The sequence below is a fragment of the Stenella coeruleoalba genome (genome assembly GCF_951394435.1).
Source record: "Stenella coeruleoalba genome assembly, chromosome: 5".
In the NCBI taxonomy this organism is placed as follows: domain Eukaryota; kingdom Metazoa; phylum Chordata; class Mammalia; order Artiodactyla; family Delphinidae; genus Stenella; species Stenella coeruleoalba.
The window spans coordinates 95,796,452-95,808,773 of record NC_137150.1 but is presented as its reverse complement, the minus strand read 5'-3'; the positions used below and the strand labels follow the sequence as shown (position 1 = coordinate 95,808,773).

General features: G+C 37.1%; 1 protein-coding gene across 1 annotated transcript in view; it reads right to left on the bottom strand.

Annotated features, from left to right (window-relative positions):
• Positions 1 to 583: 583 nt before the first annotated feature.
• Positions 584 to 12,322, bottom strand: part of ZBTB11 (zinc finger and BTB domain containing 11) — a 35,828-nt gene continuing 24,089 nt past the window's right edge. The window contains exons 6-11 of the mRNA XM_079922035.1: positions 9,064 to 9,309; positions 7,373 to 7,517; positions 6,562 to 6,679; positions 3,826 to 3,984; positions 3,541 to 3,716; positions 584 to 2,967 (exon numbers count right to left, since the gene is read on the bottom strand). Of these exons, the coding sequence (XP_079778161.1) occupies positions 2,450 to 2,967; positions 3,541 to 3,716; positions 3,826 to 3,984; positions 6,562 to 6,679; positions 7,373 to 7,517; positions 9,064 to 9,309 (1,362 nt within the window). The 3' untranslated portion in view covers positions 584 to 2,449. The remainder of the gene's footprint in view (positions 2,968 to 3,540; positions 3,717 to 3,825; positions 3,985 to 6,561; positions 6,680 to 7,372; positions 7,518 to 9,063; positions 9,310 to 12,322) is intronic.

Genomic DNA, 12,322 nt, shown 5'->3' with positions numbered 1-12,322 from the left:
GAACCTCCATGAAGATTATAGGTTTAAATTTCCTGATTCAATTATGAGTGGGAAGCATCATGCAGTTTATATCAAAGCTATTATTTTAAAAAAGACAAGACACTGAAGGTCTGGATTAACTCTAAATTTATCAGTTTAGGTAACCTTGTGAAATTATGTAAACAGCCAATGGCTTTTAATAAAACAGCAGTAACAAGCAGATTTAATCAGGAAGGAAGTCATCTGACAACAACAAATCAACGTGTGCTTCTAAAAATGAATTATTATAAACTATATAATTTTCCCCATGGAAATATAAAACTGAATTTTTGGAACCTTAACACTTATTTCTACACGTAATTTATGTAATTCTCTAAACACATTTAAATGATCCAAAGATGGCGGTTAATTGTACTACTTTTAATTTTGTGGTAAGATTAAGTGTAATAAGTCTTAATAGTATTATGTGTTCTGTCAATGGTTATTTTTTAATATGTTCAATTCTCCTCCCCTTTAAAAATGGATTAACTCGGACTTCCCTGGTGGCGCAGTGGTTGAGAGTCCGTCTGCCGATGCAGGGGACACGGGTTCATGCCCCAGTCCGGGAAGATCCCACATGCCGCAGAGCAGCTGGGCCCGTGAGCCATGGCCGCTGAGCCTGTGTGTCCGGAGCCTGTGCTCCACAACGGGAGAGGCCACAACAGTGAGAGGCCCACTTACCGCAAAACAAACAAACAAACAAACGGATTAACTCAGTAACATATCAAATAACAGCAACTGATTTATGAGCTGAAAATAGTGACAAGCTCAACTCCAAAGCTTATGCCTTAAACAAGATTCAACATCTTTTATTTACATATTTATGACATACATTAATGGGTCTTATACAATTAACTAAATCTAATAACAATGGTGACAAGGGAACATAAAGACACAATTCCAAATTTTTGTCAGGTTGAAATACATTTTCACTAACTGAAAGATATGATAAACAAGCAGCCATTATAAAGTTACAGACTGTATGTTAATCCACTTAAAATTGAAAGTCAGCCACACAGCTATCAAAACAATGGGAAATTTGCAAATGCAAATATTACATGTACAGGTACAATGCATGCATGGCATCACATTTATTCTTCATCTTTTAAGCCACTTTTAAAGTAAACTGGAATACGCATCTTAATAATATATGTACATCAAGGCACATTCTTTTCTTGTGCTTTAGGAATGACTTACATGTGATCTGCTTGTATCTTAATTTTACAACTTATATTAGCTTCTAATACTTAGAAGTTTAATTTTAACAATTACAGCTTGAGTGGTAGTTTCCCAGGAGAGAAATGTGGCATCTCCCCGTGGCTATTTTGAAAAACGAGAAAACTGGATAGCTTAAAGAGGTGGGAATTTAAAAATCAAACACACAAATTAATTTAACTTTCAGGCAACTTTTAAAAAGAATTTAATTTTAACAATTTGGTGGGCCATAATCAATTTCTTTAAGTAGTATACTGTAATGAGGGCTGAAGAATTTTCAATATTCTGAAATTACTTAACAATTACATGGTATCCACAGGACCGCTGTAGATGTCTATATTGCTATCCTACTTCTAAACTGCAGTTCTTCAACAAAATTGAACAATTAAACATGATACAAAAGCTGCAAACATACCAAACCTAGTTTTAACTTTTTTCCCATTTATCATCTTATGTAATCATGGAGAAATTTCCCATCAACAGTTTAATAACAATGTTCTTTGCTCATGGTCAATTTACTTGCCTTGAAGGATAGTAGAGTAAGGCTTTAATAGGCATTTCATGCATTTTAATGGCATTTAAAAAAATCAGCTATTCATTTAGGGGTTCCCCATATAGATTAAGTACACTGTGCAAACTTGATTACAACATGTAACTCATTAAGTGCTTTAAAATAAAGAATCCCTGACTTTATAAGGGGTTAAAATAAATAGTAAGTCAAGAATCACAGATCTGAAGCATTTAAAAAAATGTAATATACTTATGCATCGCACTAAAACGTTTTATATTAGAATTTTTAAACCATAAACAAGGCAAATGAAATCACAGAACCTCTATATTTTGAGAATAAAAGAGAAGAAAAGCCAATTAGTACAGCCTTTTAAACTCAAAGTATATAATAATGTCAAAATGCAAATGAAACTGTACGGTTTTTAATTTATTTAGTACAGTTCTTTATAAACATTAATTCATAAAAAGTATACCATGATAATCCACTGCCATCAAACAGATTTGTTTTCAATTTCTTTACAGTAAATGGACTTTTCTACAGAACCCATTAGCCAGACAAACCATTTAGAAATGTTAAAACACCACCAAAACAGCCCAGAGCCTTGATGTACAAACTCTAGGCAGACAGCCACATAGTACTGTAAACAAATGTTCTGTGAGTTCAGTTTATGTGAGATGTCCCTTCTGTTCATCTCGATTACTACATTCACTCTGTTTCTGAAATATGGGCCACCTCTACTTCAACAGTTTGAATAGCTTCTGCAACTTCAGACAGCTTCTGTCCTTGCTGTTGTGCTAACACATAGTTAACCACTTGCATAATACTTTGGTCAGAAAGTGTAGATACTGACGGACATTCTTCAGTAGCTGCAACAGCTTCGAGAGCTTCCATAGTTTCTCCTGTCACTACCACAGTTTCAAGTTCTTGAGGACCGCTGTTTTCTTGTTCCTGCATATCTGCTGTTAAGATGCTAACAGCATGCTCCACTTGAGTTCCTTGGTTATGAAACTGAAGGGTATCTTTTTCCAGCATAATTTTGCAAGGCACATAATCTCTGTGGAATTTAGTCATATGTTTACGGAGTGTTCGAGCATCTATGTAGGCTTCACTACATACCGGACAGACATAGGGCCGTTCACCTGTATGTGTTCTGACGTGGCGTTTTAGAGATCGGGCATCAGCCCAAGCTACTCCACATGTTAAGCACTCAAATGGCTTAACTCCTATTAAAAAAGAAACAAGAGAGGTGTATGTGTGGTGAGGTCCAAGTACCAAAATATATTACAGCTGCCTGATAAATAATGCTTTTCTTTTAAGTACAGTAGCCCATAAACGTTTCTATCTTGACTATGGCGGTCTTTTATTTAGAACCAAATGGTTTCTCTTAGAATAAAGCAGATTCTGGATATAATCTCTCTAAAGATGTTCCTATTGATAGAAGTTACTGAGAGACAATCCTGAGGTTCTGTGAATAGTCTCTTTTAGCCTTCACAGCAATCCTATAATCCTAGGATAAAAAACCAGAAACTTCAAGTAGTCCATTCCAGCATAAAAATATTGATATAGAGTATTAAGCTCACTAAAACAGGAATCTATCTATCTACACAACAATTAGGTAGTCAGGTTCAGGATCACCTCTATCACTTGAATAAATCTTCCACAACATGGGATTAATCTCTTATTAAGGAAAGCGAGATAATAGGCAAGAGGAATGGTAAAAGGAGAATCACTACTGGACTGGCTTTTATTCTACTGAAAGTTTTATATATATATATAACTATATGAAGTATAGTTACCTCCATGGTTGTTCATGTGTCTCCTATACTCTCTCAGCTGAGTGAATTTTCTTCCACATTGTTCACACACCCGTTCCAGGTTTTGCTTTGCTCTTCCTTTTTTTCCATGGGTAGCTTTCTTTACATGCCTTCTGAACAATGCCTTTTCATAAAATTCTTTGCCACATATATTACACCTAAAATAAAGGAAAACCCCAAATTATTTTTTCCAAAGCACCAGAATCCATAATAATTAATCCAAGTACATTTATATCTTAAGTTTAGATCCTTCTCAGATTTACCCACCTGTAAGGCTCAGTGACAGAGTGAGACTTCACATGGGAATACCAATCTTTCTTCCAACTATAGCACTTATCACAAAATTGGCACTGGAATGGCTTCACACCAAGATGTTTGTTCATGTGCTGGCGAAGATCTCTAGCTTCAAAGAAACTTTTCTCACATCTGCAATAACAAAGTTCATTCACCCAACTGGATCATCTTATTCTTTTAAAAGAAGTTTCCAAGAACTCAGTATATTCTTGGGTTTCTAGAACTCCACAAGATGATCCCAATTTAAAACAAAAACAATTCTTACTATTCCAATCTTGCATCAAGGCTACAGGGTCTCAAGTTCTTTTAGCTGCAGAGTACTAGAAACATTTTAGAAAGAATCCTGCACAGCTCCCAAGGGTTATCATAGGTGTTATTATTTTCTGTCTCCTCCTCAACCCCATCTGATCTCCCCTTTTGACATCCCTTTTCACCCTCTCCCAGTCTCTGTCCATCTATTGGAAGTAGGCCTCACTCTTGACCATAAGGATGGAGCAACTGACTTAGGCCTAGGTCAATCAGAGCACAGCATTCTCTTAGCCATAGTGATCGATTCACAGAAAACCAAATGCCTTAACCAGATCCAATGGTAGCGAACCTCAGGGCTCTTATAGGAACTACGAGAAAAGCAGCTTGACAATCTGGGAGTTGAGAGGATGTAAGGCTGAAATCATTGCCACTGCCTTGTCCATACGGAGTCTCAGAGACATCAAGTGCTAATGAATCTGAAACCAGTTTACATTAAACTATTCAGACTCCTAGATTCGACTTTCATTCAAGTCAGTTTATTTTATTTTTAAATTTTTAAGAATAAATTTATTTATTTGTTTTATTATTGCCTGTGTGGGTCTTTGTTGCTGTGCGCGGGCTTTCTCTTTGTTGAGGTGGGACTACTACTTTTTTGTGGTGCGCAGGCTTCTCATTGTGGTGGCTCTTTTTGTTGTGCAGCATGGGCTCTAGGCGCACGGGCTTCAGTAGTTGTGGCACGTGGGCTCAGTAGTTGTGGCACACAGGCTTAGTTGCTCTGCGGCATGTGGGATCTTCCCGGACCAGGGCTCGAACCCATGTCCCCCGCATTGGCAGGCGGGTTCTCAACCACTAAGCCAGGGAAGCCCTCAAGTCAGTTTAAATTGGGTTTTCTTATACTTGCAACTAAAAATGTATGAATAATAAACTATCTTTGTTTTAAAATAAGACTGATTATAGAGTGACATCAGCATATAGGGCAGAGTAGGTAACTCCAAAAGCCCATCCCTACATGAAAGCAGTAAACAAATGGGCAAAAACTGTCAGAATCAATTTTATTGGACCTCTGGAAACTAATTAAAAGTTTACAGTGACCAGGTAAATATTTAATCAAGAAAGCAATTGCTGAATCTTGGTAAGAGAGCTCTGTGGCATTTCAACTCACCCTGGCCCCATCCCCGGGCTCCTCAGCTCAGCAGACAGACTGCACTCCTGCTACGGGTCCCTAGTACCAGAGGAACTTATTCTCACAGAGCTGTAGTTGTTCTAAGCTATCTGATGACTTCTTGAGGTTACCCCTCAAAGGGTCTGCTTGTATTTACCCTAACTCTTCCAGGGCTGAGGACTCGGGGAGGGGTGGGGAGTACAGAGGAGCAGATGGCTGGAAACACTTACAGGCAAATGTATTAGCCACAGCTGCTGGGGCAAGGAACAGCAGTTCGGTGCAAACAATATCCAAACCAAAAGCCTGTGAGGAAAAGGCTGGAGACCGAGATGTTTTGGGGAATGAGAGCTTTGAAAAACTCTCACATATTCCCAGGAATATCTGCCCAGTCCAAATATCTGCCCAGTGCTGGGCACATGCTCAGAAAAGACCCGAAAAGGCTCTATACTCTCACCAATGGCTGACTCTGCACAAACAGAAAGAGAAGACCAAGGCAGAATTGTAAACTGCCTGGCCTGAGTATTGAAGGCATTCTGGAATTAGTGGTGATGCTCACACAACACCGTGAATGTACTGAAAGCCACTAAACTGAACACTTTAAAATGATGAATGTTATGTTCTATGAACTTTACTTCAATTATAAAAAAGATTTCAAGAGGCTTTGGAAAATGAAAAGAGGGAAAAAGGAATCTGAAGAAGGGAGAAATGAGCAGAGGGCCAAGTACTTCCGAGGAACTGCCTAGGAAGAATCTCTGGCTGGCACCAAGGGACCCTTCTTTCCTACAGTCCCTACTGTAGGAAAGAACTGGTTGCACATTGAACAACTTCTTTAAATCATTTAAAATGAGTGATCTGTATGGTATGAAATTTGTGTCTAAATAAAACTGTTACATAAATAAATAGGAACATCTAGACAAAAACAAACTGATAAAATCAAGAGTAAACAAATAACAGTTTAATATTATCTTCAAGTATTCTGCTTTTTCAGTTTTACTGAGGTGTAACTGACAAATAAAATTGTCAGATATTTAAAGTGTATACTGTGATGATTCAGTACATGTATACACTGTGAAAGGAATCCTCCCACTTGTTAACACACCCATCACCTCACATATATATACGTGTGTGTATAATTACATATGAATATTCAAGTTCCTACTCTCTTAGCAAAATTCAATCATATTATACAGTGTTATCAACTATAGTCACCTCAAATATTTTCTTTTGAAACAACTTTCAAATAAACTGAGTAAGAACACAAGGAAATTAATTGAATGGTTCACATATTAAATACTTACTGAGTACAATGATAGCCTCGAACTTCAGGCTTTGGTTGGTGTTTCTTTAGGTGCTTGCTGAGCCCAGAGCCCCTGTGAAAAGACTTTCCACAAACTGAGCAAAGGTACTTGGACTCTCCTATAAAAAATAAAAACCATGTCACAAATCCAGCAATCAGGTGCTCTTCCAACAGAATGCTTTACGTTGTATTTCAGAAGTTATTTTATCAAGTGGGCACGGAAGCTGTAACATGTGGCATCCACCTTCTAAGAATAACAAACTATGTCAAAATCCCTATTTTCTCTCAACCAGAGTACTAGAGAGGCTACTACTACTACCCACAGAATGTGACAGGCTTGCATGATCATCTGGATTATAACAGTGTAGAGTTGTATACAAGTTCTAGAGCAGATTATCTACCCTTCATCAGCCATTTTCCACATAACTGCTTTAAACACCTGAAAATAAGTATATGTGGACTAAAAGTTCTAATAAAATTATAAGCCACATACCATGCTGACAGTTACATCTGTCTACTGCTTAACTTTTTAAAAGCAAGACCATTTCCTTAGGTGCCTGGATTTAATACTCAGTACACATTTTTCTGCACTGACTGAAACAAAATTTTTACACAAATAAGATAGCTCTAAAACTAGATTATAAGAACAACTTTTAAACTTTACTCTAAAAAAAAAACACAAAAAACCAAAAAAAACCTTTACTCTCATTAATAAAAAACTGCACACATACAGTCATCTTACAGCATAATCAATATACTAGTAAATTAATAGTATATAACATGTAACTATGTCAATATAAGTTTCTCATTACCTGTGTGAATACTCATATGTTCCTGAAGACTCCGTTTGGTAACAAATGACTTAACGCATAGTTCACACTGGAACTGCTTCTGTGATTGATGGAGACTCTGGTGTAATTTTAGACCGTGCTTGTAGATGAAAGTCTTTCCACAGACCTAAGAGAGCACAGGTGTTTAAACCAGTAAAACAGGAAAAGAGATAAGGGCTGTTTCTGAAGAATGAGGACACAGAATCTACTATGCTATTTTAAATTAAAAACTTAAATTATAAACAAAATGACAAAGTTAAAGTTGATACAAGGGCCAAGGATTTTAGCTGGCTGATCATCTTCTGATTCAGTAGTTAACCAATATTGCTATTTTTCTTACACCCATGAGATCACTAGAAGAACTCAAAACAGTATGCAAAAAAACCTCATACTGTCCTTTGTGAGACTGGTAAACAATATATCTTATATTAAAAGAGACATGGGAGCTTAATCAAGAACAATATACTCAACTCCTGCTATACCAACTAGAACAGTGCTTCTTAAACTCTCTATGATGAAGAACCAGTTTTTTTCTTTCCCCAATCTATTAGGGAGAGATTTTTGTTAAACACAATGAAAATGTCACAGTATCAAATTACCATGACAGTTTCTACATGCTACTCTCCATCTTTGCACTTACCTTTTATGGACCACACATTTTGAGTAGTGCTACACCAGAAGACCAGAGGCCGAATTAACACTTAGTTTTTAAATATATGAATAAAATGATGCTTAGGACTTGGCTTCAAAATAACTGAAGGGAGGGGGAAGTAAGGGAGTGAGAGACAGTACATATAAAATACAACTGACCACAGATAACCAACAAGGACCTACTGTATAGCACAGGGAACTACACTCGATATCTTGTAATAACCTATAATGGAAAAGAATCTAAAAAAGAATGAATGGATGAATGAATAAATAAATAAATGAATCACTTTGCTGAACACCTGAAACTAACACAACATTGTAAATCAACTATATTTCAATAAAAATTAAAAAAAAAACCCACAATTGACCATGTGTTGATAACTATTAAAGCTGGGTGAAGAGTACATGAGGGTTTATTCTACTCTCTTACATTCTTTTTTCTTATAATACGAAGCTTAAGAAACGAAAGAGAGAGAGAAAAACATTAAAAATTTCACTGGTTCCAAAACTGTTTATTAATAAAAATAGTGGGTCATCCTTATATGCAAGGCTATAGGTGCTACTAGAAATTTTTCACCGTTGCAAATAGCCCAAAGCTGGCTTATCACAGGATTCTTTACCCAGGAATCACATTTTGGCATTTAGTCTTCAGCTCTAGAGAAGGACACATAGCTTAGGCAGAATTTCTACTAAGACGTGTTTAACTCACAGGTTCCTTCCCAAGCCAGGTTGGTCCTACTGAACGTTAAGGGATGACTGAGATGATGAATTGGTTATTCTCACCCTGTATCGCTCTGAATCCTAGCAAGTTTCCCGAACATCCTAAATAGATTAATTTCAAGTTACAACTTCAGCCAAATTAAAGAACAGAACTGGGAATCACCCTTGACCTAGGCAACAAACTGAAGTTATGGACTTCCTGTGACATTTTACCAAAGTGATGTGACGCCAGAATCAACCAGTCTTATCACCGGTTATGTTCCAATCTTCTTTAAATAACAAAATAAATATAATGGCTTTACCTGGCATGCATGTGGTTTTACCCCTGTGTGCTTTAACATATGTATTCGAAGAGAATATAATTTAGGTAATGTCCTTCCACATATCGAACATATAAATTCGCGTTTGGTTCTGCCCTTCTCAGATGATGATCCTGATGCCTCATTAGGTGCAGAACTGGAAGAGGATGAAGTAGGTGCATCTTTCCTGGTATGTCGAATAAGGTGTGCTCTCAAGGAGGCACTGTACTGAAACTGTTTCTTACACAACTAAAAGAAAAAGTAAACAAAATTCTGCCTGAATGTATTTCCATCACAAATGTTAAGTGAAACTCAACTTGTACTTCAACATTCCATATCTTTGTTACAATTATATCACTCAATAAACATATATACTATGTAAAAGACAATATGCTAGGTACCACACTATAGAAATGAAAGGGACAGACCCAGCCTCCTCTCTGCAAAGATTTATAATCTAACCACAAAAACAGGATTTATATGTAAATAGGTGAAAGATCAATACTTAGGAAGAGGGAATAATCAGAGTATAAGGAAAGGCATCATCACCGAGGCTGGGTGTTGAAGGAATGGTAAGACACAGACAAAGACAAGAATACTATTATTATATGAGTACTAACAGTTGTTAGGAAGAGCAAAAATAGGGGCTGGAAAAAGTAGCAAGATAAAACTGTGATAGTCCTTGGGTTTTACCCTGTACTTGTTGAGTATTCCTGAAAGCTTCTGTTCTTTATTTTAAAATCAGAGTTATTTATAGTCATGATCTACAAAACTTTTTTTTAATAAGTAAAACTGGCCTCTTGGTTCACTACTCTACTTTTTTTACTCTTTCTTAATGATTATCTCTGTAATTCTGAGTAATATGAATAATAGGAAGTGACCCTCTCCTTTACCTCTCCACTCTCTACACGTACATGATCCTTCCCATTACCATACTTTCTCAATACAGCTTTATGATCATTTTGATGAGATCAATTTCAGTGCTTACATTATCTGGATGACATACATGTTATTACAGCTGGACCATACAGACAGTATGAGTCTCTTTCCTTTCCTTTCGTTTCCTTTTCTGTTTTATTTATCTTTGTATTTACTGCTAATTCATCATCAAACCTTTCTCTCAACTGTCTATTGGGAGAAGGTTTAAAACATCACCTTGTGGGAGATCGCTGTCAAAGCACTACGTTGGTGTTCCAGACTGGGGCGGTTGTTTCCCATGCTTGGACTCTACAGATTGGACCCCATGTTTCCCGTTTCCCATGTCTTGCTCATTTTAGAGGAATACCTCTGCCGACAGCTTCCTGAGAAAGGGAGTTTGGGAGGTAAAACTTTGCAGACCTTGCATGTCTGAAACTGTTCTTATTCTACCATCATAAATATAGTTTGAATACTGATTCCAAGTTAGAAATCATTTCCTTTTATAATATTAAAGATATTGTGCCTTTGTCTTCTAACTTGCACTGTTGCTGCTGAAAGGCCTGAAGCTATTCTGACCCTTATCCTTTCTCTCTTGTAATTTATAAGATTTTCTTTGTACCTTGATTCTGAAATTTCATAATATATCTTGGTATAGATTTATTTTCACCCATGATTCTGGACATTCAACGCACCCTTTTAACAAGGAAACTTCTATTTTCAAGTTCTCAAATTTTTTTTCATTGCATTAGTGGTTTCTTTCTCTCCATGCTGTTTGGAATTATCTGGATATTAGAAGACAACCTAGACCAATCCTCTAAAATTTCTTTCACTCCCATTTTTACCTTGTCTTTTGCTTTATTTTCTGGGTGATTTAGTCAATTGTATTTCCTAACTTTTCTATATGTGTTATTATGTATTTTATTCCTAAGAAAAACTCTTCTGTTCTCTTGATGTGTCCTTTTAAAAACACAGTACATGGTTATTGTTTTACTGATGTAATTGTTTTATTTATCTCTAATATAAATCATAGTTTGTGGTTTGGGTTGTGTGTGGGGGGGTGTTTGAGTTTTCTTTTAACTGCATAGTATTGGATTCCTCAAAGTTGTTTTTTTGCTTCAAATATTTGTGAGTCTGTATACCTGATGTCTATTCACATTTCAAAATAAGACATTTAAAAACCGATTGGAACTTGTGTGTAAGCAGAGGAGTAAACTATTAACCACAGGCTTTAATGAGCAGTATCTTTAGATCTTTTGTTATCAGACTTCGGATTTCTCACCTTTAAGAAATCCTTCTATTTTAAGATTAAGGGTTTGGTTGTTAATATTCTAGAACTTGAGTAGGGAAAGAGAGCTTGAAAGGATTCAATATTCAGTATATATGCTTTTACCTTCCCTTGTTTGGTATATAGTACATTCACCCTCATTATTCACAGTGTTCCCTAGAGCAGTGGTGGGTTTTATCTTTTTCAGAGAGTAGAAGATGGATCTTTGGCTGAAGGCATGGTGGTAGTGATTTACTTACTTCTTAGAAAGACTTTCTAGGGACTTCCCTGGTGGCAAAGTGGTTAAGAGTCCGCCTGCCAATGCAGGGGACTCATGTTTGAGCCCTGGTCCAGGAAGATCCCACATGCTGTGGAGCAACTAAGTCTGTGTGCCACAACTACTAAGCCTGTGCTCTAGAGCCTGCATGCCACAACTACTGAAGCCCGTGCGCCACAACTACTGAAGTCTGCGCACCTAGAGCCCATGCTCTGCAACAAGAGAAGCCACCGCAGTGAGAAGCCAGTGCACCACAATGAAGAGTAGCTCCCGCTAGCCGCAACCAGAGAAAGCCCATGTATAGCAATGTAGACCCAACACAGCCAGAAAAAAAACCAAAACAGACTTTCTAACAACCAGACTCATCTCTACTTTCAAGGTAGCTAGTACCATTAATTTCTGAGCCTTTTGGTAGTTCTGCAATACAATTTAGATTGATTCTTAGCTTTCCACACTGAAAGCCTGGGAATGAGCCCTTTCAAATCTGCTGAATCAATGACTCCATCTAGGGACTTCCCTGGCAGTCCAGTGGCTAAGACCCTGTGCTTCCACTGCAGGGGGGTACAGGTTCTATCCCTGGTTGGGGAACTAAGATACCGCATGCCGCATGGGGCAGCCAACAAACAAACAAAAAACACTCCATCTATTTATCAGAATCCAGAATTTAGTTGCTAAGGTCTCCTGTTCTTTTTGCCTTTCTATGAGCTTTTTAAAAAGATCGTTTTACTGTTGTCTTACTAGGGTATCAAGAAGAAGCAGAGGTAAATATTTTTTGGCAAGAACATGACATGTACAAATCAGAA